Here is a 25810-nt window from a genome sequence, read left to right as displayed (position 1 = left end):
ATTCAATTCCATATGTGACAATGGAACCGTGTAACCTGGGGGATGGATGGGGCTGGGAAAAGTAGCAGGGAACAATGGGAGAGATGTCACTGACTGGGATGCTTTGTATTCAGAAACTGGTGTGTTGAATTTAAATCCCTCTGTACACTATTTAGAGTTAGTATTTTTAAAAAATTAAAGGGAAGTTCCTGAAACTTCCCACATGTGACAGAAAACATTGATCTAAATGTCCAAGAACCTTAGCAAACTCCACATAGATTGACGAACGCGGTACCCCTGATATCTGATAGTTCACCGTAAGAAGATAAAAGCTCTGAAAAGCAGGGGAGCAGAGCCAGACATCCTGGCAAGCCTCATTTCTCACACGGCATCAGACTTATAGAACTGCTGGCTTCAAATCTCAGCCCTGAGATCTCAGCCTCCTGAGTAATTAGGATTCCATTCCTGAAGTACCAGCACCCGGCTTATTTTTACCTTTTGAAAAAGTGATAACAGGATAATCTCCACTTAGTTCTTCACAACAAAATTATGCCCTGTCTATATACTCCCTGTCTATATACAAATACACATATGTATCCAGAAATATGTATGCACATGCACATAGTCAGACCTTTTAAAATAGAACTTTTAAAAATAGTTACTCTAAAAATTTGTCAACTCTTTGCTTTTTTTTCATTGAATTTTCTAGTTGATTTGGCAAATGGAATAGGGCTCAGAAGTTAATTTTCCCTCCATAATAACATAGCTCGTGTTGCAAAACCCTACCCAAAACTCATGAAAACATATCTGAATGCCCTCACATATCGGGGGGTGGACAGTTTCCACCCCCAGGACTGGCCTCTGGGCTGGTGAATGGTTGATGTGTTTACTGGCAATGAGTCAGGGATCACCAACCTGGGTACTGGCAAACCCAGCCTCATCCTTGCCAGATCACCAGATGCAACTCCCAAAAGGCAGCTACTCTAGGGACTGCACTTTGAAGTGTTGCCCAAGGGCAGCTAATAACCAGCCAAGCCCTGCAGCTAAGGCCATTGGCTGGTGAGTCACCCTCTTTCTCAATAATGCATTATAAAAGCTTTGCTTTGCCTGCAGATCCTCCGAACAGGTCAGCCAGGACCCCAGGTGCACCATGGCTGCACTTGGCATCACCGTGGCTCTGCTGGTATGGATGGTCTCCCTCCTGCTCATATCCCTCTGGAAGCAGATACTCAGCAGCTGGAACCTGCCCCCAGGGCCCTTCCCCCTGCCCATTGTTGGGAACTTTTTCAATTTGGATTTGAAGAATGTTCCTAAGTCCTTAAACAAGGTAAGAGAAATACTGTTATTTTAGGGACAATGCATTGGCAATTATCTCTCATATGAGAGTTTTAAATTGCTATCAATACCAACCTATTATGAATTAGCTGAATTAATATCAGTGTCCAACAGTAAGAACCAGGGTCTCTTGTCCTGTACACAATAGGGTGATGAGGACAAGTATTGGCAAAATGACCACAGGAAAGAGACATAAGAGCCACTGTCCCCAGGGTTGCTGTCCAGGTAGAAAGAGGGTGTCCCTGCAAGTAATGCAGCCTCTGTCCCTACATCAGGCTAGACGAAGACAGCCTTTCCCCAGATGCCTCCACAGCCAAAGTCATAATGATGCCTGGCAGTGTTCTTCCTGACCCACTCTGTGCCGACCCCACAGCTGGCAGAGCGCTTCGGGCCCGTCTTCACTCTGCACCTGGGTTTTCGACGTGTTGTGGTCCTGCATGGCTACAAGGCCGTGAAAGAGGTGCTGCTGAAATACAAGAACGAGTTCTCTGGCCGAGGGGAGATCCCTGCATTCCAGGAGTATGCGAACAAGGGTGAGTCCACCTCCTAGGCAACAAGGGGGGGGGAAGTCCCTAGGGACAGTGCCAGGCCCCTCCCAAGTCCCTAGGGACAGTGATGCAGCCCTCACAAGTCCAAGGGACAGTGACACACCCCTCCCAAGTCCTACACATACAACAGTAGTGACGTCAGGGACAAGATGAAGGCAGAAAGACAAAAAGGGGGTTGGAGGACTGATCTGTTGGTGGAGAGCTAGCCAATGAGCACACTTGTTGGGAGCTCTGAAGCCGAGCTGTGAAGCCTGGAGCAGGTTTGAGAGGTCAGACCACTGTCTCGACAGCACTTGGAGCCCTGCGAGCTGGCCATAGAAGGGCTCAACAGGCAGCTCTGTGAGACGTTGCAGGTTAGATGGCCATCCCACCCCCTTCCCTGTCCTCGGGCTGGCAGCTGTATCCAGGGCCTTGACAACCTAACCCTGGGCTCAATACAGGGACACCATGTCCAGACTGTCCCTGGGCTGCAGTCTCTTGTCTCCAAATAAGAAGGGAACAAATGTCTCTTGCAAACTATTTCAGCTCCAATTGTGATATTAATATAGATGCTCTGTGTTTTGCATGTATCCATGGTAACCTTCCCTCTGTGAACTCAAATAAACATGCTTGCTTGTGGGGAACCGGGGCCCAAGTGGCAGAGAGCCTTGGGACCCCCGACCCCGCTGATGCTCCTCGCTCATGTTGCATCTCTCTATCTCTGCCTTTTCTAATTTTCTTCGCCCAGTACCCTGTTGTGCTGCCTCCAGTTGTGGTTAGCAACACGAAAGTGTCAGGTACTGACTTTGAATGCTGACGTTGAACCTTTAAACAAAAAAAAGAAAAATAGAAAAGACCATTTGGTGATGACTTGTGCTTGTATGAAAGCTGCTGTGAAGTTTGCATTGAGTAGGAGCTGTGACTTGTTTATCCCAGAATGCCCAGCGCCCAGCAAGTACTTATAGACAGCAGGTACCCACATACACTTGTTGGAGAAGGGTCATGGATAAATGAAGAGGAGGGAGGAGGTAGGGAGGAAGGGACAGGGGCCTCTGGAGTACAGGAAGCACAAGGCGCCAGAGACTCTGCTTGGCAGGAACAGAGTGGGGCTGTGGCGGCCCTGGACTGCTGAAACTCATTGCAAGGGACACAAGTCTTTATTAACCCTTTCAAGGACAAAAGAACATGGTTTTATTTTTTATTTTTGGGTCCAGTCGTGGGGCCTGAACTCTGAGCCTGGGCGCTGTTCCTCAGCTCTTCAGCTCAAGGCTGGTGCTCTGCCACTTGAGCCACAGTGCCCACTTCCGGCTTTTTTTGCTTATGTGATGCTGAGGAATCGAACCCAGGGCCTCAGGCATGCAAGGCAAGCGCACTACCACTGAGCCACCTTCCCAGCCCAAGAACATGGTTTTAGATGTGTTCATTCCAAATGTCTCCATGCTCCTGAGAGTCCAGCAGGCCACATTCTGGAGGAGGGAAAGCCAGGGTAGGACTGTGTCCTAGAAGGCTTGCTGAGGGGGAAGTGCTCAGTCTTCCCAGCTTGAGGTGCCCACAACAGAGTCCGGAGGCCTTCAGAGCTTCGTGAACAAGATTGCTGCAAAGCCACAGTGCCGGGAGTTGAGAACTTTCTAGCTTGATGGTTAAAATCCATGGGAACAGAAGGCCACACAAGAATTTTGTTGATAGGCAGAAAATGGCTAGCGCTTTTGATTTGGCCGTTTGTGGGGGTTTTATTTTATTTTTGTTTAGCATGGAAAAGACTAGTGGTAAGTGTAAAACCAAAGAAAATAAACTGCTGCTAAAACGCAGACATCCAGGAAGGGTTGACCGTGCCAGAGAAACAAGGCCTGTACCTTCCCTTCTTGGGGACTTGTTCCACAGTTTCACATCACAACTGGTACTGAGCCTCTGATGAGGTCACCCCAGTCCTCCTGTTTCTTTGAGACTTGTGCAATTGGAGTAAATTCTGCTGGCCTCTATTTTTCAGGAGTAATTTTCAACAATTCTCACACCTGGAGGGATGTCCGCCGGTTTTCCCTGAGCATCCTCCGAGACTATGGGATGGGGAAACAGGGCAATGAGGAGCGCATCCAGAGGGAGGCTCGCTTCCTGGTGGAGGAGCTCAGGAAGACCCAGGGTGAGTCTTCCCAGGCAGACCGAGGGAGGAGGGTCCTGGACAGGCCCCGAGAAGGCTCTGAACAACCTGGTAGTGGTAGGCAGCTACTCTCCTCTCAGGAGAGAGTGACGATGCTTCTCAGGCACTGCTCTCTTGATTCATTTCCAGTTCTGCTCTGTAACTTGGTGTGCAAGATGCACAGCAAGTGTGACTGCTGTGCTCTAGAGAGCACTGAAACGTGAAGACAGTTGAGAAGGCCCTGTTCTCACAGGGACTGGTGCGGACTCAGTGGAGTCTGAGGGGATGGCTAGCCAGCCATGGCTAGTGTCCTTACCCAACATGGGCTCTAACATCTCACCTGTTTTCCAGGCCAGCCCTTTGACCCTACTTTTCTCATTGGTTGTGCACCCTGCAATGTCATCGCCGACATCCTCTTCAACAGGCGTTTCGATTATAATGACAAGACGGTTCATAGGCTCATGCGTTTGTTCAATGAGGACTTCTACTTGCTAAGCACTCCTTGGCTCCAGGTAGCTCTTTGCCTCCTTTTTCATTCATCTTTGGTTGTATGGTGTATATTAGAAATAGAGGGACACTTTAGGTCATATGGGATAGACAAGGTTAGGCAAGCCGGAGAATAGGAACATGTCAGTAAGTGTTTGACTAGATAGCTCCAGGAGCCCTTCTATGGGGCCCTGAGCATCTTTCTCCTAACCTAGGCATGATTTTCTTTCTAAACGAGAGCATATTTTCACCACAGAAGATATAATGCCTGGGAGAATGATGCCCCCCTCCCCATGTCTGGTGATCTCAGCCATAAATTTATGCTTGAAGGTTACTAGCCCAGCACATAAAACCATGTAGCATTCAGAAAAATTATACAGTAACATATTCTTGTTCTTTTTAGCTTTATAACAATTTATCAGGCTACCTACGCTTCCTGCCTGGAAGCCACAGAAAATTGCTTAAGAATGTGTCTGAAATAAAACAGTACACACTTGAAAAAGCCAAGGAACACCTTCAGTCCGTGGATTTCAGCTGCCCCCGTGATGTGACTGACTGCCTGCTGGCAGAAATGGAGAAGGTATCTGCCACCGATCATAGGGTGGAGGTGGTGGGGCACATGTAGTTTTCAGACTGAGGCCATATCCCACTAGCTAGCATCTAGACTGTCCACCTTTGTTGGTTTTTGATGTGCTTGTATTTATAAAGACACATTTTGGCTCAGCATGACCACTGAACTCTTCTTTGCACTCCTGAGAGGCATGGAGAGGGTGGACGGGCTGGTGGATCTCTCCTTCAGTTTCCTCCAGGCCGGATAGGGCTGGCACTTATTCCTCAATAGTGCTGGACTTCCTGAGGTTCTGGCCCTGCTCAGATTCATGTTTCTGTAACCCCTGGAACTACTCTGGTTCAGATTGGTGAAGTCTCTAACACCCTTCTTACAACATGTAAATTCTTGCTACTCCCCCACGGATGGCTTCTGGGGTGCAGAATTCCTCCTTGCCCTGGCCTGAAAGCGCCAGGTTCCGGGCTGGAGCAGCTTGAGGGTCATTAGCAGAGGCCAAGTGGCCTCAGTTCCCCCAAGGCAGCCCTAGCTCTATTGATGGAGGCAGTTCCGTAGTCTTGGTGAGGAGCCTTGTCCTCCCGTTAGTTTGTTTTCTGGGATCCTCTGCTTGCCTAGCTTTGAGGTAGAGATGATCAGATCCCGGTTGAACCAGGAGATCCTGTCGCACCTCTGGTTCAACTCTGTGAAGAGCAAAAGACGTCACTTTCAGCACCTGGGGACAACATTTTACCCAGTACCTGTCTGTCTCCTACTCCACAGGAAAAACATAGCAAAGAGCCTGTGTATACAATGGAAAATGTTGCTGTGACCTTGGCAGACATGTTCTTTGCAGGGACAGAAACTACCAGTACCACTCTGAGATATGGGCTCCTGATTCTAATGAAATACCCAGAGATTGAAGGTATGCACATAGAAACCAGAAGCTGGTGTGTCAAGATCGAGTCTTTGCTTGGCTAGGCTCATGCATTTAGACCTCACAGTCAGTGTACAGCTGCTTGTTCCCTTTCTCAGGATCACAGAATGAATTCCTTTAAGGAGACATGCCCCTGTGGTGCCTTTGAATACTGGTTATCCCGTTCCTCACCAGAGCCTCGGGATATGAAAAAGAAAAGCTGAATACTGACATGGACAGAGGCCACTGGCCTGCACTCTGCCTTATAGATCACCAGTACGACCGTGACAACAGCTCCAAGGGAGCCTGGGCTTAGGCAGAGCTGGGCTCAGGAACAAGGCTGGAGTTGTTGGGACGTATTACTCCACCAGGGCCTGAAGTTTTAGGGTTAATTAATTACGAGGAATTTGCAATCGAGACATAAATATGACAACTCTCCAACACTCATTGCCAAATTAAACATGTATTAATATTCTGCCTTGTTTGCTTCAGAGATCTTGAAAGGAAGCATGCTACAAAGCCAGCCAAGCCCCACCAACTCATGCCTCCCTCCCTGTTTGCCTGCCGTGTTTCAGGATTGCTATGTATCATTCCTCAGTACATTTACAATGAGCTGAATACCAACTCATATCTTTGCTGAATACAGCTTAATAATTTACCTTGTTTCCATACTGTAAATGACATATTGAAGTTTGCTTTTTCAACTAATATTTTATAAAATCCCTTGGGAAATCTCAAACAGAGAAAGTCAGAGACATTTTCCAATGGTTCTGTTACCTTTAGCAGAGAGGGGCCGTCAGACTTCAAGAGTCTGTGGCCATGTGTAATGGGACACACCTTTGGTTCAAGTTGCTTTGCAGTGGCGGCCACCCTAAGCAAAAGGTAATGGTGAGGCTCAGTCTCAAAACAAAACAACTGGTGGTGTTCATGCCTGTAATACTAGCTACTCAGGAGCCTACTATCTGAGAAAAGCCAGTCATAGCAGCAAAGTTCATGCAATCATCTCCGATTAACCAGCAAAAAGCCAAAAGTGGAGCTGTGGCTCAAGTGGTAGAGTGCTAGCTTTGAGCACAAAAACACGAAATACATCAGGATCAGTGCCCAGGCCCTGAGTTCAAGCCCCAGGAACAGCACACATGCGTGCACATGCATGTGCACATGTGTGCACACACACACACACACACACACACACACACACATGCTTCTGGAGCCTAGTTTGACTGGTGAAGTATTTGTGTAGCATGCTCAAAGCTCAACCCTGACAGCATGTCTAGTTACATTATTTACCTCTTCATATAATTTTGGAGCATCAAGTAAAGCAGCCAGGGGTGATAATAACACAAGTATTTCCCTACAAGGAAAACCTTTCAGCTCCTTTTTTGTTGTTCTTTATTCTTGACACTAACTGGAAAAACCATCATTCGGTAAGATAATGGATAAGAAACTTTTTGTTGACTGAATAATCTCTCACATCCAAGAATGTGAGACCTTAGGTCTTGTTGACATTTATAAGGAAATTATCCAGATTTTGAATTACCTGGGTACCAAATTTAAGATGTAACATAAATGTGACACATGGTGAGAGGGGGATTGGATAGATGTGTGCATGGATGAGAGGTGCATGGATAGAGGGACAGGTATGTAACCGAGTGGTGGGCAGGTGAGTAGGAGGGTGGTATGAAGATGAACGGGCAGGTGATAGGTAGATGAGTGGGTAGATGGAAAATGGATTAGATACACGGGAGGATGTGGATGGGAAATCAAGTTATTCGTCTATTCTCACATTTTTATTAGCACCAATTAATCGTACCAAGGGGTTTCCTTTAGACATGTCCATATGGGCATACAATTTACTTTGATCAGGATCAGCTCTTTAAATGGATCTCATTCATGTCTTGGCAGAGAAACTTCATGAAGAAATCGACAGGGTTATTGGGCCAAGTCGCGTCCCTGCCATCAAAGACAGGCTGGAGATGCCCTACATGGATGCTGTGGTGCATGAGATTCAGAGATTCATCAACCTTGTGCCCTCCAACCTTCCCCATGAGGCGACGCGGGACACCATGTTCCGAGGATACCGGATTCCCAAGGTCAGAGACAAGATGCAATGCCTCCTGTGAGCCTTGTCCTGATGACTGGCTCACCCTTTGCCTGCTGGGGTCCAGACAGGAATTCTAGGGCTTCTGTCGTGAGGGTGACTGGATGGTGGTCCAGGTCAGCACTCCCACCCTACTGCCAGGGATGTTCTCGCGTGACGTGGTGACTAGAGAAACGGGCATACTAGGAGAGTACATCCCTAAAGGAGGCCTGGAAATCGTAGCACATTCTAACCCCAGGAGCCAAAATCACCAACCAAGACCGGGTTTTTATCCTGTGAAAAGTTTCAGGTTGTCATCTCATTTAGGATTGACTCCTGGTTGTTTCCTGTCTAGTCCTTAACTAGATATTTAATATCCTGCACAATAAAAATCAGATAATCTTTTATTCATTGGGACTTCCAGGTGAAAGACCATATTTTCTAAAGCTGACTGACCAATGCGTCTACGTTTTCTAGGGCACAGTTGTAATTCCAACTCTGGATTCACTTTTATATGACAGCCAAGAATTTCCAGAACCAGATAAATTTAAGCCAGAGCACTTTTTGAATGAAAATGGGAAGTTCAAGTACAGCGACTATTTTAAGCCATTTTCTGCAGGTAAGCAGGGTCCCAGCGTAGTGCTTTCCTGGGTCACATCCTCGACTCCTCATTTCCACTCCTTGTCTGTCTTGCCATCACCCCAACATGGACCACACCCATCCTGCCATGCCCCGGTTTGTATGTAGAACATGATCTGAACATGTTCCTCCCTGTTCAGAGAACTTAGATTACATCATTTATCAATGTGAGGTTTTAGATGGATTTGTTTTCCTACATTCATTTCCTACATTCGTTAAACTGTTTCTATTTTACCATAACTTAGTAAAAATGTCTCAAAACCATATTTCCTAATTCCTCATCATTTTAAGCAAGGCTTACTAACCAACACAAAACAAAAGCCCTGCAGCCTTCGATTACGTAGTCTCTCTCTCTTTAGGAAGTAGCAAGGCCTTCTCTGATATGACTGGGTGCCTTGTTCCCATGCCGGTGCCTCACCAGGGTTCTGGTGAAGGAGGCTCCTAGGACCAACTTGATAGATGAACACCTCCTGTTTGAACGGGCTTCTAACCTCAATCACTGCCTTTCCTGGGGGCATCAGGGGGAGCGTTAGATGTTTCCTTCTTCACTGGTTGGAAACAATTTCCCTAACCTAATGCTGTTTTTTAAAATTGATTTAACACCTCTTTATTGTAACTTTTTGTTTTTATTTATCAATACTTTATTCTGACACTAGTTATTGCAGCTGAGTTCTGCATGATTGTTGTAGTATACAATCTGCTCCTTGAATCAGTTACTAATATTCTTGTGTTTTGTCAATATGTTTTGTGCTTCTCATCGTCTGGGAGGGTGTCTTCTGCTTTAGGCTGTAGTTGCCTATCGCCCCTCCTGCTCTCCCATTGAGGCCCTACGATTAATAGTGTTAATTACCTCTGGAGGCTCCCTTCTTGTCTCATCAGTATTGTTACTTCTAGGAAAACGAGTGTGTGTCGGAGAAGGCCTGGCCCGCATGGAATTGTTTCTGCTCCTGTCTGCTATCCTGCAGCATTTTAATCTGAAGTCTCTGGTGGACCCCACGGCCATCGACCTTACCCCGATGGCAGTTGGCTTTGGCAGCGTCCCTCCACACTACAAACTGTGTGTCATTCCTCGGTCAGGACTGTGAACAAATGTACCCCAGAGACCACTGTCTGGGCGACGGCCCACAGAGCCCCTCAGTGTCAGGAAGATGGGCAGTGCAAGTGGATGAATTAGATCAAAGGAAATGCTTTCCAAAGTTGGTATCCATGCAGTGATGCCAAGTCCAAGGTAGATGTTGTGAAGCTAAACTGTGGATCTGCTCCAGGCTGTGTTGAAGTACTATATTTGAGTAGTTAAGAATCTGTCACTGTAAATTAAGCTCAGTTTTTTGGGAAAAAGTAGTGACTAGCCCATTCACCACAGTCTATTCCTATAAAAATGTGACAAAAAAGAAATAGGGACAGTCTAGGTTGGCAAAGGGAGAAGTAATATGCTTTGGGTAGGATTTGTTAGCCTTGTCAAAAGCCAATCATCTTGCCTGGAAGTTATTTCAAAGTTATTCCTTTGGCTTCACTGTGAACAACATTCTCTCCTAAGGTAAAATATGCACAAAAATGCAATACTACCACTTGCTATTATCTCTTAAATATTAATATATGACTCTGTATTTGGAAAAAATAATTCTACCATGTAGTGCCTCTCGTGAACAATGTAAAAATGAAGAGTAAATTAAATGCTAATGTGAAATGGAAGAGGAGTTGATAACAGCATCCTGACCGTGTAGGCTGGCACACATAGCCAGCTTTGCTGTGGATAGCACTGCCTCAGCGTCCCCCTTTCCCGAGGGATATGAGAGCGACCCCTCTCCAGTGCACACACTTCCCACCCCATTGAGCTGGCAGTGCAGCATCTTTCAGCCTGTCTCTGACTCTGGTCCTCCTCCCTCTCCCTCAGAAGACTGCCTTATGAATGGGCCACCCAGATAGTTCAGGGTGATCTCCTCATCTTAAGGTCCTGAACTGTTATGTATTCAAAGGATCCTATTAATAGGTTCTTGGGAGTAGGATATGGGCATCTTTGGGGACACTGTTCTGCAGACCACACCTTCCAGCTCATCCTCCTGGGACACTACTGAGGCTCAGAGCTGACCGACAGGCTGAAGGGACAGTCACTCCACAGAAAGCCCTTGCATTTGTCACCATCTTATGTCCACAGCACAAGACTGCTTTCAGAAGAGTGTGTTTCAAAATGTATTTTAATTTGTTTTGGGTCAGGAAAGCATCAGCTTAATAGATTCTAAGTAATGAGGGGGAACTGCTAGGGCGGGTGTGGGAGCCTTTGGGGCCCCTGTCTAACCGAATGAAGTGTCTTTAAGCACTAGTCCTCTGAGGCTGACATCCTGGTCAGCTGCTTCCTCAGTGGTTTCCTGAGCCTGGGTTTGACAGGCCTGCTGTCTCCTCAAGGGAGGAGCACTTTGGAAATGAGTCTTCCTTAAGAAACTATCTACTGCTACCAACCGCGTTTTTTGAAATAAGAGTAGTCAATAGAAAGGCTATGGATAAAGGGAGGAGAAAAAAAACCCTTTGGTCACTGCTTGAGAAATGGTTGAAGAACTGGAATGGGATGTTTGATGGCAGATACATTCAAGTCCCATTTCCACATTTTGACTCAGGCTTCACTTGTCGGTAACAAATATTAGTGACCAAGACTGTGGCTCCCACATTTCATTGCTGTTAAGGGTCTTCCTGGATACTCATGAAATCACACAGTACAGTCTGATTATTCTCTCCTCTCCCTACTTTTGGCTGATGGATGATGTTATAAACCTGTAGATACCCCGTGTGACATGTATTTATTTACTGGTCACTCCCAGTGGGCCAGGCCTTGCTTCCTTCTGGTTCTGTACTGGTAGCAGCAGTGTCTAGTAGGGAGGACCACAGTGTCAGGCCTGCTGAGTAGACTCAACGTCCCCCTTTGAAGGGGAAGGGCATGGCCCAGAGCTCTGAGTGCTGAACAAGACAAGGGTGTCATTGTGCTTTGCTGCACCACAGTTATCCAGGCATAGAAGATGTCCAAGACTGGCTGCTCCCTCATATGCTCTGTTCCCCAATAGTTACAGCCACAGATGCCCAGAAGATCCATTCCTTTGAAGTACTATTCTAGTTATCATTAAGAATATTGCAGGGGCTGGGAAGGTGACTCAGTGGTAGAGTTCTTGCCTTGCATGCATGAGGTCCTGGGTTCGACTCCTCAGCACCACATAACCAGAAAAAGCTGGAAGTGGCGCTGTGGCTCAAGTGGTAGAGCTTTGAACACAAAAGACACAAGAAGCTCAGGTTCAGCACCCAGGCCTCATGGGGGAGTAAAAAAATGAAAAAGAAAGAATACTGCAGCATTGGACATAGATGAAAATGAACTAAGCAACCCAAAGACAGTGATGGGTAGGGAGGAATGAGAGGGAAGAGGGAACAGCCCACACTAAGCAAAGGAAAGGAATGTAATCATCACCTGATGTGGGAGAAATCATTGTATTGTCAAAGCTCATAGAATTCACAAACTTTATAGACTATGATAATGTCAGTTTGCCTTGTGAAGGTTAAAATGTGTTTGTGACTTTAACCAAGTATCTATTCTACAATACTGTGAAATATGTGAAATTTATGTAATCACGTAACCTCAATTTAAAAAAAAAAAGAAAAGAAGAAGGGGTGGGTTAGGAGCGATGGACGACAATGTTGTCAGACACTTTGTATTCATATACTGTTTTGTAGAATGGGAATGTCTTTGTACAACCACTTAAAGATAATAGAAAGAATTTAAAAGAATACTGCAGCAACTTCAGCACTCTGGACAGTATTCAAGGCGCACGTCCTCAGAACCAGCCCACTTTCTCACCTTATTTCCCCTTTTTCATTAGCATTACTGAAGTGTGGTTTGTATATCATAAAATTTAATCAATTTTAAACATATAATGAGAGAGGCTTCCTAGGTATACAACCGTGAAGATGCCACCACAGTGGCCTTTTCCAGTGGAACATTTCCAGGACCTCGGAGTTTGCTTCGTACCTGTTACAGGTGGGATGTAATCCCCATCCTCAAGCCTTGGTCACGGCTTGATCTGTGTTCTCGAAGGCCCATGGTCCTGGATGCTACTCAAACAAAGCTAGTGATTTTCCAGATGCAATGGCTTTTGCTTATAACCTTAGCCAGAGAGACAGAGACTGGGGGAATTACAGTTCAAGGCCCATTTGGGCAAAAAGTTTGTCAGACCCTATCCCTACCAACAATAGTATTCCACAGTACATGGCTATTATCCCAACAATACAGGGAAACACAAATAGGAAATTCATGGTCCAGACCCGCTTGGACATAAGCAAGACCCCGTTTCAAAAATAACAAGTTAAAAAGGAAGGCAGAATGGCTCTAGCAGTAGTGCCTGCCTAGCAAGTGGTATGAGTCCTTGAGGCCAAACCTCAGTACTGCCCGGGGTGGTTGAAGACAAGTTGTTGGGGTGAGGAAAAGACAGTCTTTGGAAAGCTAGCAAACCAAAGGAGATGAGGTCATTTCTGGCAAAGACCTTCCTGCCGTGGAGTTTCTGGTTTAGGGCTCTCTGGGGTGTGTGGGCACATCAGACAGGCAGTCACCAGGGCAGTTTCAGATGTCAGGTGGTTGTTCCTCAGATGCATGGTCTGCTGCTCTCTGTCTGTCACTGCATCTTCTGCATCTGTAAAGCTCAAGAAAAGTTACTCATTAGAGGGTCTTACGACTCTTATCATTTTAGTTCTTGTTCCTAGGAATAGTTAATTCTGTAACCATTAGTAACTGAAACAGCATCTTTCCCCCAGAGAACATGGGACAATAGCAAATAGCTAATTTCCCCCAAGAGAACAGGAACAGTAGCAAACAATTGATTTTCCCCAGAACACTGTGTGAGAGAAAAATCAATATTCTTTGTGAGCACAAAGAATGTAGCCTTTGTTGGAGAGGAGTTTTTAACCAGTTCAGTGGCTTTAGTCAAAGGTGTATTCTGCATTATAGCCAGTGGGAAACCAACAGCATATGCTCAACTGCAGGATCTCCAACATTAGATACTTAAAATCCCATAAAAGCAGGTGGAGTTAGAAGGTTTAACCGTTTAGCTTTTCCACTAGTAATACTCCCTTAGTGTTAACTCTACAAAAATATGATGGAAATTGAGTTACATAGTCGGTAGAAGCCATGTCTTAAGACATTTTCAGTGTCAGTACTGGCCTGGCTCACTGTAGCACACTCGCTGTGATGGATGGTGACAGGACCTGGAGGGCTGGGAGGAAGGTGTCTTTCACCTCTAATCTGGCCACAAATGCACAGGACGTGGATTGTTGGTTTCACGTCTCTCTTCAGGGAGAGAGCATGCTTTGTGCTCTCTACACCGCAGTGATACTCAGACACTAAGCCGTAAGGGACTACTGATGGTAGAGGGGGATTTCAACTTCAGAGAATGACTTGGAGGTAGAGGTCGATTTCAAATTATAGGCGATAACCTCCAAGAACACAGTATGTCTGCAGTCAGAGCCTGAGTCAATCTGGCCTGTTTTCACATTTTCTATTGCAAATGGCCCGTTCTGAGTGGCTAACGCCTTCAGTGTGGTAGGTACCAACTTCAGACACCAGAATCACAATGATCTCATCACAGTCTATCTAGCCCACTGGCCCTATGCCCAGAATACACTGAAATCTACTTTTTTAACTTTCCCTGTGGTCCTCTTTCATTTCTTTTTTCCCAAATATATTGATTTGTTAAGACTTTGAGTGTAGAGGAGATCATCAGCAACCCTAAAGGTATATAGTCATGATGTAGGATGGAAGATCATACACTATTACATGGCAGATCAGTCTCTGTTTTGTAATAAATGCTGACAATCTGTGGCAGTTAATCAAACTCTTTTAGTCTGGTTTAAAATGAAGGCAATAGTATTGGTATTTTGTGAAGATTTGTATCAGCATCTATCAGTTGCAGGTTTCATCTTGATATATCCAAATGTTTATTCCCTCTTGATGACACCCCTCCAAATAAATTCTCTTATAAATTCTCCTCCCTTTCCCAAGTGGCCTATGCTATACCTAATTCTGAGGTTTCTTTTGCAGATTTTTCATCTGGATGACCTATCTATTTGTGATAACGTCTCCTATCTCTCATTGCCTTGAGGGCTATCTGTGCTCTTGAGTCTAGTAATGTTCTTTGAATAACACGCACCAACATTTGATGCATGTATACTAATAATTCTCTTGTAGTTTTTGTGTTCATGCTCTAAGATTTATGTACCTGGGGCCACTTCATTGGTTGAGTAGGTTCATCATTGGTGGTCTTGCAATCGAAGCATTCAAAGTGCTCTGAGAGTACGGTAGTGGGAGGGTGCCGTGGTTTCACTCCATAGCATTGTGAGATAGACAGCTCAGTGGTCAAGCTTCTGCCCTCATATGCAAAGCATCACACTAGTTCCCCAGTACCACTCAGGTGGAGGAGAACGAGCTGGTGTCTCTGGTGTTTCCATGTGTTTGGGTTGGTGTTATATGTGAGTTGAAGGTAGGGCTAGTCAAAGGTTAGTTGTCTACTTTTGTGCTGCTTCCACCTTTGTGTACTGGAAACCACTGCCGGATGCTAGATCTAATGGCTGATTCCTGTGTTTGGCTATGTGTTACAAGGCGTCCAATAACCAAAGATCAGACAGACACAGACAGACAGACAGACACACACACACCACAAACATTACTAAACCATAAAGAAAAATGAAATGTCATTTTCAAGAAAATGGATTGGAGATCATTGTGAGTGATTTCAAAACCTAAATGACACATATTTTGCTTATTTGTGGAATCTGTGCCTGAAATGATGATGGTACTAATGCTTGTATGTTATGGTACATGTGTGGGCATTTCTTTAAGTCTGTGACTGTTCTCAAAGTTTAGAATACATCATCAACAGCCAGTTTCCTGTACATAGCAAGCTGTACTCCAACTTGAGTACACGGGAATTGAACTCTTCCACATCTTTATTGATACTGCTTGTCTACCTGATATGATTTTAATTTATAGTCCCCTAATTAATAAAGAGATATAGCATGTTTTATATTTACTGAACATTCAGAAATTTCCCACATGAAGTGGATATTAATCTCTTGATGCCCTTTCTGATGAGTTATCTATGTTTGCCTAATAAAAAATCAAGTTATATGTGATGTTATTACTCCATATTTTGCTTACCTTTGTGCCCTTGAATGATACCATTTAATGATTAAATGTTATTTAAAAATTTAAATTTTAGCCAGGCGCCGGTGGATCATGCCTGTAATCCTAGCTACTCAGGAGGCTGAGATCTGAGGATCACAGTTCAAAGCCAGCCCAGGCAAGAAAAGTCTGTGAAACTCTTATCTCCAATAAACCACCAGAAAACTGGAAGTGACACTGTAGCTCAAGTGGTAGAGCACTCGCTTTGAGCTGAAGAGCTGAGGGACAGCACCCAGGCCCAGAGTTCAAGCCCCACAACTAAAAAAAAAAATTAAATTTTAAGTATTTTAAAGTTAACATAATTTAACAAATAGAATCATTTTAATTTTATCCAATTAACAAGTATTTCATTTTAATAGTTTTGATATATTTTTAAAAGAATTCTCATTATAAAAATCCAAAAATGGGGGTGTGTCTCAAGCAGTAGTGTGTCAGCCCTGGGCAAATAAGGGAAAGTCCCCAGGACCCCGAGTTCAAGCCCCAGTACCTGCACTACATAAATAAGTAAATTTCTTTAAAATTACAATTTAAAAATGATCTAATAATAATCAATTCATGAGGTTCCTTTTCAAAAGCACTTTAAACTTTTAAAACTATGGCCCTTTTGAATGGCCCTTTTGAATGGTGTAGAGGGCAAATGCTACTATCTTTGCCTTAACCTACTATTTGACACAGCAATGTTGATCACAAATTGAAAACAGCTCTTTGGGGGCAACCTTTGTCACTCAGTTCAACATGCACCTGCCTCCTTCTAAACGCTCTCTGTGTGCCCCTTGGCCCTCTCTCCATCAATACTACAAAGCTTCACTGTTCATATACCATGCAGAAATGTCCTCTCGTCATGTTCATTTTAAACATTATGTTGGGGCCGTTTGGGTTTTTCTATATCTGTATTTTTTTTTAAATGGGCTGTGCATTTACATAAAAGTAACCTGAAAAATGTGTTAAAACTTTATAATAAATTTGTGTACCATGTTGGACATAAATGTAATACAAGAATTTCTAATTCATAACCACAATGTCTTTCCATTTATTTAGTTATTTTAAAATTTCTAATTATATAGTTTCTTTGGGAAGAATTACACAAATATGCCAATACCACAAAATGTGATTTTTTTTATATTGGAAGAATCCATGTATTTTTTTTTGCTATTTCTTTTATACTATTTAAATCCCAGCTGGAGTGGAATAGGCTAAGTTCTTTTGTTGGGGTGAGGTGAACCTCTGTAGCGCTGAGGTATAAAAGGTATTAACAGTGGATCTGAGGGTGTGGGTGTGGCTCATAGAACTTTGTCAGCATTGTTTATTGATGTACATGAAATTGATGTACATAATTGGTCAGGTTCTCAGTCATCTTGGTGAGGGCACAGGAGAGCTTTCTGTGGAGTGCTGGTCTGCAGTTACAATCTGCTCACATGATTAGCAGGTGTAAGAAGTCCTGCCTGCTTCCAATTGGGGATTCCTGTATCTTAGGTGCTCTGTGTGCACACACCATGTTCCTGACCCAAGGAAGGACATGTGGTGACACAACACTACACATCTCTCTCTTGCCTCCATGGACTACATATGAGCCACTTGGGGCTGTCCTTCTTGTCCACACCAGATGTATAGATTGACTTCAATGTTACTGCTGGACTGTGCCTTTCTTGTTTAATAAACTTTAGAATCCTAAGCATTGTCAGGTTTGGTCCTGGACCCTGGTATACAGAGATGATTTTTGAAAATGGACCTGAATGCAGCAAACTAACTTTTGCTTTCATTTAACCACCCTGCAATTTATCTGTATCCTTTTATCTTTATCTGCATCCTTTTATCTTTCTAACGTTATATATCTAGCTATAATGTATATATACACTTAATAATTATTTTCTGTCTGCAAATTCTGAGGGTTTTGTATGAACAGACGTTGAATTCTATGAAAGGCCTTTCATTTATCAAATGAATTTTTTGCAGCAAACTGATAGAAGTTACAAAGTTACTACTATTCACGAACTTAGCTAAATACATTTTTACATGTGGTATTGTATTGCCACATAGTTCAGTTTGCTAATTTCTATTTGACATGAAAGTCATTTTGATAGTCTACATCAGTTCACATCTAACATAGGTATGATTAACCTCACTGTACTGTTAAAAAGAACTGGACTTTTGAGGTTTGCTGCTGAAGACACTGGACAGATTGCCCACCTTGCCATCTAACTCCACTCTTCCATAGAAACAGTGCTACCCAGTCTGGATGGCTTTTTGAAACCTCTCTCCTCACTGTGTGGTGTCACTGACCTATCTGGTATGGTAAAGGGAAGGAATCTCTGGTATTTACTATATCTTGACCCAGGAGCTAGAGACTATGACTCTCACCACTGGCCTTCTTCAATGGGTGGGTACATCTCAGTGGATCTGAAATATGCCTCAGATGTAAGGACCATGGAAGTCCTAGCACTGACCTTGTACAATGGCATTTATAACAGCTTGTTCCTGACAGTGAATGGTTTGATTAAATATTTTGTGTCCATGATAACACAGAACAAACAAATCTCAAGTCACATTACCTTTTCCTCCCTCCCTCCCTCCTTTCCTTCCTTCTTTTTCTCTGTGTGGGTAGATGAGTCTCATTTGGAACTTGAACTCGGGGCCTGGGTGCTGTCCCTGAGCTTTGTGCTGGCACTCTATCAACTTGAGCCACTGCTTCCCTTCCGATTTTTTGATGGTTAATTGGAGATAGAATCTCACAGACAGTCTTGCCTCGGCTAGCTTTGGACCATGATCCTCCGATCTCTGCCTCCTGAAGGGAGGGGAATTATTGGCATCTGGCCACATACTTTTTCTTAGTGAGAGTGACTATATAGAACCGACTGGCTTTGAATCCTAGCTGACTTATCTTCATTTATTTGGAGAGCACTTTAGTTTTTTAGGTCTACATGAAGGATTTAAATCATCACAGGGTGTTTCAGATCTTCTCAGCCTTTTGAGAAGGCCCAGATTTGTATCTTCCTGCCTGCAGCTCCCACTCCTACCCCTCCCTCTAGCACAGACTCAGCTTAGATAGTTTGTATCAACAATTTTATTTCTTGGATCCCCATGAGATAAGATTGGGGTGTGATGTGTCTTCATGGTTTAGGAGGGTATCAGGCCCTGCTTGGTGAGTGACTCCTGGTCTTTCTCCTTACAGATTTCTAGACACTTAGGACTGGCCTGTGAGGAGGTCAGGGTCAGAGTGGGTATTCTTATACACACACCCAAAAATCATCCCTTCCTATCCTTCTATGACCATCAAGATTATGTATCTAGTACACATCTTTGCCATGGCTGTGTCCCTCGCTCAGTGCTCTTGCTCTTAGAACTCCCAGTATCCTTCTTGCCCTCCTTCCCCAGCCCTTCTTCAGGAATTGTCTTTGCCCTCTGCCACCTAATGCCAGGACTCACCGCCTTTTGTGAGGTGGCCTCTTCTTGCATGCTCTTGGCTTGAGCAAGGATCTGAGGCCCATGCTTTTCTAAGTCTTCCTTCAGCCTAGTTAGGAAGTTGTAAGAAGAGGGGAATGGATGCCATGAGGAACAGAAGGATGTTAGGTGAGGGGTGGGAGAAGACAGCCCTCATCCTCCCTTCTGCATTGGGGGTGGGCAGAAGGGTTCCATGCCCACCTCTGCTGCTTCTGCTGCAGATGCTGGCACTTCTGCTGCAGCTGCTGGTGTTGCTGGGCTGCAGCCTCCAGGAGCTCCGCAGCTTTCTTGTTCTCCTCCTTAAACATTTCCCTGAGGGTATGGTAGGGTTAGCATCAGCCACTCCTTATTCCTGCTCCCCCTTCCCTTGCGTATCTTACACTGTTGCAGCTGCCTCCTGGCTCCGGAGGAAGAGTCCCTCCGTGAGGGTGGAGGGTCCCCCAGGACCACACAGGGAGAATAGTCGATGTTTCACATCCTCTAGCTTCACCTCAATCAGCTTCTCTGCAGAAGGAAGGAGCAGTGAACAGTGAGAGCAGGCAAGGTCAGGGCTGGGTCGCCTTCCTGCCCTGGCCTTACCTTCCTTCAGCAGTTGATCCTTGTTGCTGTCCAAGGCACAAATCTCCCTTGCTAGATGCTCTGGCCTCTGAGGACAAAACCAAAGCCTGTCCATACCTCCTAGTATTTCCATACCTAGGAGAAACCTGTGTGGACCTGGTCATTTGACCCCTCATATCTCATTTCCTAGTACCCTGGCTCCTCTCTGCACACCAGCCAAAGCCCAGCTTTAGGGTCTTTTCTACTGGCCATTCCTATTCCCTGTCTGTTCCTCCACCCCCCACCCCCCGCCCCGCCACGGACCTCTTGTGAGAAATAGCTGCTGTGGCAAGTATTTAGTCACAGAAAAGTCTAAAGCTCCTACGACTCTGGCTGTTGCCCCAGCATGGCACTGTAGCTCCCACCTCCCTCCCCTCCCTCTGATGGCCTACTCACTAGTCCTCTTCCCCACGGACATTGCTTCCCAAGGCAACTGGCCATCTGTTCCCTGCTGTCTCCCCTGTGCCTAGGACAGTCCCATCATTTCCAGGAGTATTCTGGATAGGTGCTATCAGGGTTCCTCCTGACCACTGAATGGACACACAGGGCAGCAGGAGTAGGTGTTCAGACCAGCAATGTGGACACCAAACAGAGGAATGGATTCAGGATGATAGTGGTGATAGGTGACTAAGGCTTGCAAATGGGCAATATGTGGGAGTCAGGAGGCATGGATCTGAATGACTCACATGAAATTCCCAGAGGTCCTTGTGTTGGCCCATCAGAGTCTCCAGCTGCTGCTCAAAGTCCAACCTGTAGGTCAACCACACAGGCATGAGGCTATGAGCCGGCAGCCTGGCCTGGGCCGGGCATCGTAGGGACCTTACTCATACTCTTCTCCATGAGGAGCACCTTTACCCCCTTGGCCCTCCAGGGCTCAGTTAGACTAGCTCCTCTCACACATCCTCAATATGATTTGATGACCCCAGCCTCAGGTACTGGAGTTTACCTCAGCTGCCTCTGTTTATTCTTCTCTTCCTCAATCTGGGAGTTCAGAGAAGAAATCCTCTCCTTGCACTCTTGCAACAGGGTGTGCTTCCTGGGAAGAAAGGCAATCCTCAGCCATTCTCTGACTGACTCTCTTGGAAAGGAACTAGGGTTTTTTTTCCTCTATACCTCTCTAGATCCATATCTGTAACGCAGTGGGAGGGGTGAGAGGAGGACCTATTCCTATGTTGTAAAGATTTGGGAGATCAGGCTGAGAAGGTACTCAGAGGTAGAGTGCTTGCCTTGCATGCATGAGGCCCTAGGTTCGATTCCTCAGCACCACATAAGCAGGAAAAAGCCAGAAGTGGTGTTGTGGCTCAAGTGGGCTAGCCTTGAGCTGAAGAGCTGAGGGACAGTGCCCAGGCCCAGAGTTTAGGCCCCACGACTGACAAAAAAAAAAAAAAAGATTTGGGAGATCAATATGGGCATAGTCTCTTACCTATGGGCCTCATTTTCCTTTTCTTGGCAATGCAGCCGATGGATTCTCAGGGTTTCTACAGAGAGCAATAGGGTCCTATAAGTGCCTGGTAAGGCATCAATTCTGAGGAGACAGAACAGGGTCAGATCCTGTCTGATTGTAGATATCTTTCTGGAATAGTGAGAGCCACAGAAGGATGCGACCTCAGGAAGTTTCAAGGCCTTTCTCAAGTATAGAAAGAGGGCTTTCTGCAGGATGGCACAGGCAACAGCTCAAAGATGGAGGAGTTCAAAATACCTTGTTTTTTGCTCAAGATCTCCTTCAGTCGTATTTTCTCTTCATGCACTGGAAAACATGGTAATGTTTAGTTATCAGAAATCACCCATGGCTCTGACTGCCTTGGCCTTGACCCAAATGTGGACTCCTTGAGGTAAGCCTTCTCCCCTCAGTGCTCATACTTCCTTGTAAACACTAAGAACCTTTACATTTTGTGAAAAGTGTGTGAGGATCCTGTGTGATGCCCATTAGGGCTCAGAAAGTCCTGTATGGCCAGGATGGGATCAGGGTGGTGTCTTTATGTAGGATGACTAGGGAAGGCATCTCTGAGAAGGGGATATTTAAGCTCAGAGATAAATGGTGGTATGAGAAAAGAAAATTGTGTTAAGATAACCCAAGGAGCAGAAGTGTACTCGGAGGGCATTTCCAGACCACCACCACTAGGCAATGCAGAGATGGGAAGAACTGGAGGCTGGAGAGATGGCAGGACCCTTGACCAGGATGAAGATGCTCGGTGTCTGGAATATTGCGTCAGGAAAGGCTCTAGACACCGTGGGTACCTCTAGTGGGCCGCAGCCAACTTACACGCGTCCAGTTCCTTCTGCAGAGCGTCCCAGACAGTTCTAGCCTCTCCCAGCTCTTCACTGGCTTTCTTTTTTGCTTACCAATGAGTAGAAAAGACATTGTGTGAGTGCAGCCTCCAGATGCATTATTACCTTTCAAAGAACATTTCACATTTTTCTTCAAGTAAACGTGGAGGGGCCTAGATTTTCTAGAATAGGAAACCAGCTTTCAGAGTCTCAGGATCTTCCTGTTGGGTTCAAGTTGTAGCAAGGCCAGGTTCACAGACGATGGTGGCACTTTCATACAGAAGGGCCCTGTACTTTTATTTTGTGGCCTGTTATTGCTACTGAAATGTCAAAAGGTGTTTTTGAACAAGGGCTCCTGCATTTTCACTTTGCATTGGACCTAGTAAAACACACAAGCTGTCCTAAATAGCAGCCCAGCTCCCTGAGCTCACCTTGCTGAACCTCATTAATTCGGTTAATCAGGACCTCAATCCGTGGTTCTAGAGTTCCCACTGCAGGGAGAAAAAGAGGTTGACTTGGCAAACTAACAGTCTGTATCTCTGCAACTATCACTCCACACAAATCCACTGAGCATCTCCTGTGTTCAGGGGCTACATCATGGGCTCACAGTAGGGACTATTAGAAATAATGAGTTAAGTTGTGGTAACTTCATTTAAAGGAAATAAAGTGGGGCAAAGGTTTGAAGAGTGGAGTGGGAACTGATTCTTGGATATGGGAAAGCATCTTGTAGGTCCCACATTAAGTAAGGGATGCAAGTTCTGCAACTCTATGGGTGAAGTGAGGGATAATCAGTACAGAAACCAGCGCTGGGGTAAGAATGAAACCTCTGGATCTGTGGGTATTGTGGAAGCCACTTAGGGTGGCCAGCAAGGAACTTGGGACAGGATTTTATGAAAAAATTTTTATTCAGTCTGCTTATGCTTCTGTAATTTTGAACCATCACTATTTTTGGTTGAAAGAATTAGAATTTAAAAGAAAGTGAAAGCTAAGGATATAGTTTCCTAAATTTCTGACTTGTGGGGGTTGTAAATGAATCTGCAATGCCGGACCCCAAGCCTCAGCAAACCTCATACACAAAGGAGACACAAGACCTTTCTGCAACTTTTTCACCATTTCCATCAAGTCTTCAATTTTCTGTGTGTATGTGTCCTGCCCTGTGGAACAAAACCAAACATTTCAAAACCCAATAGGGTGAAATGACAGGGTAAAGATTCAACTTGTCTGGGACTGAGGTGAGTTGAAGGCATTACTTTAGCTAGAGTACAGCCTTTAGTCTTTGTCTTCAGGCAAACTGTGTATAACAGATGAGTTTGGCTCCTTCCTGGTCAGCCTTTCCCTATGTTGTACAAAGACACCATAGATATGCCCTTCTTAAAACTCAAGGTGATATCAGGTGTTGTGGTCAAACTGAGATCAGCACTCACAAAATAATAATGTATAATAAGTTGCTGGATATGGCAGTGCTCTCCTGTAAGTCTTCAACTCAAGCTCTCATGACACTGAGGCAGGAGGATGGAGAGGGGCATGAAAGGCCTACAAGGTGAGACTCCGTTTCAAAAATAATAATGGTTGGAGATGTAAGTCAGCAAAGCACAGCCCTTGCCTAGCCCATGCAAGGACCTGGGTTCAGTCAAGTAATCAATTAGCATGGAGAGAGAGAGAGAGAGGGGAGGGGGAGAAAGAGAGGGGGGAGGGGAGACAGACAAAGAGACAGAGAGGAGGGGGAGAGAGGGGGAGAGTGGGGGAGAGAGTATTAAAAATGGAAATGAACTGAAAGTCATTGTACTGGCAGCTAACATAATCAATTAGGAAGCTCCTAAAAAGTGTTACACAAGGGACTGGGGATGTGGCCTAGTGGTAGAGTGCTTGCCTAGTATGCAAGAAGCCCTGGGTTTGATTCCTCAGTACCATACAAACAGAAAAAGCTGGAAGTGGCGCTGTGACTCATGTGGTAGAGTGCTAGCCTTGAGCAAATGAAGCTCAGGGACAGTGCCCAGGCCCTGAGTTCCAGCCCTAGGACTGGGAAAAAAAGTCTTACACAAAAACACAAGAACTAGTAACAAAATGTAATCAACTAGTGGTTAATTAATACAAATACCTTCCTGTGTAAAACCAATGCTAACTATGAAACCTCCATTTAAGATATTTCATAGTAATTTTCTGTAGTCACTACATGTACCTATTTTGACTAATGAATTAAAAGGTGTAGGAAATTACTTATACTAGCATTGTAATAATGGTAACAAGACATCATGCGCCACCTGATATAAGAAGACATTATAACTGGGTGTCAGGGGCTCACATCTGTAATGCTAGCTACTCAGGAGATCTCAGCTGAGATCTGAGGATCATGGTTTGAAGTAAGCCTGGGCAGGAAAAATCCCTGAAACTCTAATCTCCAAATAGCCAGCAAAAAGCCAGTGGAACTGTGGCTCAAGTGGTAAAACACTGCCTTGAGCATAAAGCTCGGGACAAAGCTCAAGCCAAGTTCAAGCCTCAGGACCAGCATCAAAAGAAGTAAAAAACCATTATCACCTATTGATAACTTGCTGAAAATGATAGTGATATTTATTAAAGTGTACGGTCTAAATTCAGAAGATATTTAGGGATAGAACAACAGTGTGTGGCACAGGGGGTGTATTTAGTAACATCAAGAATAAGAAATCAGACAGGAAAGATAGCTGTTTAACAAATAAATCTGAAGGGGAAAGTGAGAAAAGAAGATACCCAAAGAAAAAATGCAAAAAAGATACAAGCAACCTCTGTAATTGGGTGTTGAAGGAGAAAAAAGTATTTTAAAACTTGCTGTCACAATCAACAAACTTTGTAAACTATTTGATGAAATAAAGGAATTATTGCTGCTACTATATAAATGTAGCAACAGTATCACTTTTCTGAAGGGAACTTACCTTTAGAGATACACATGGAAATATTTATGGATAATTATGAGATACTTTACAATCAAATAGGAGTGTGGATGTTAAAGAATAAAAAGATTTGTCAACAGTTGAGAACTGTGAAAACTGGCAGACACCTGGATCCACTACAGCTGTTCTCTACTTAATATATGCTTAAATACTTGTCAATGGAGAGAGGGTAAATAATCTTCCTCCTCAGCAGAATTGTGTTGCTGCTGGCTGACCGTCCTGGTGCATGCAAGCTCCTGTCACCTTGCATGGCTGAGGCTGGGCTTCTTCCTTGGGGCTGGGGATGGCAGAAGGGTGGGGATCTCCTTCCCTGCAGGACTCTGACCCTGGGTGATTCTTTTTTCCTAAGGGACTGGCTGACCCCAGACATCTGCCTCCCAGGGTCACCCTCCCTGGGGTCTGGCTGACCCCGGACATCTGCCTCCCAGGGTCTCCTTCCCTGGGGCCTGGCTGACCCCGACGCCTCCCTCCCAGGGTCACCCTCCCCGGTGTCTGGTTGACCCCGACGCCTCCCTCCCAGGGTCACCCTCCCTGGGGTCTGGCTGACCCTGACGCCTCCCTCCCTGGGGTCTGGCTGACCCCAGACATCTGCCTCCCAGGGTCACCCTCCCTGGGGTCTGGTTGACCCCGACGCCTCCCTCCCTGGGGTCCGGCCGACCCAGACACCTCCCTCCCTGGGTCTCCCTTCCCCGGACGCGGGCCAGGTTCCACCCGCGGTCTGCGGCTCGCGGCGGGGCGC

At 45.2% G+C, this 25810-nt stretch overlaps 2 protein-coding genes across 2 annotated transcripts; one reads left to right on the top strand and one right to left on the bottom strand.

Annotated features, from left to right (window-relative positions):
* Positions 1-1129: 1129 nt before the first annotated feature.
* Positions 1130-9904, top strand: LOC106000254 (cytochrome P450 2E1). Its single transcript, XM_013035502.1, has 9 exons — positions 1130-1306; positions 1688-1847; positions 3829-3978; positions 4327-4487; positions 4865-5041; positions 5786-5927; positions 7821-8008; positions 8473-8614; positions 9529-9904. The coding sequence occupies exons 1-9, from the start codon at positions 1130-1132 to the stop codon at positions 9717-9719; spliced, it is 1488 nt and encodes a 495-aa protein (XP_012890956.1). The 3' UTR covers positions 9720-9904.
* A 9045-nt stretch (positions 9905-18949) lies between these two features.
* Syce1 (synaptonemal complex central element protein 1) lies at positions 18950-23294 on the bottom strand. Its single transcript, XM_013035497.1, has 12 exons — positions 23236-23294; positions 22576-22635; positions 22140-22214; positions 21576-21623; positions 21300-21354; positions 20823-20912; positions 20563-20626; positions 19859-19925; positions 19660-19783; positions 19481-19591; positions 19265-19349; positions 18950-19033 (listed from the first exon to the last, which is right to left on the bottom strand). Exons 1-12 carry the CDS (start codon positions 23261-23263, stop codon positions 18956-18958), a joined length of 885 nt encoding a protein of 294 aa, XP_012890951.1. The 5' UTR covers positions 23264-23294; the 3' UTR covers positions 18950-18955.
* Positions 23295-25810: the final 2516 nt, after the last annotated feature.

The sequence above is a fragment of the Dipodomys ordii genome, unplaced genomic scaffold, assembly GCF_000151885.1.
Source record: "Dipodomys ordii isolate 6190 unplaced genomic scaffold, Dord_2.0 Scaffold213, whole genome shotgun sequence".
NCBI classification, from domain to species: domain Eukaryota; kingdom Metazoa; phylum Chordata; class Mammalia; order Rodentia; family Heteromyidae; genus Dipodomys; species Dipodomys ordii.
Note: the sequence above shows the minus strand (reverse complement) of the source record. Positions and strands in the feature narration are given on the sequence as shown.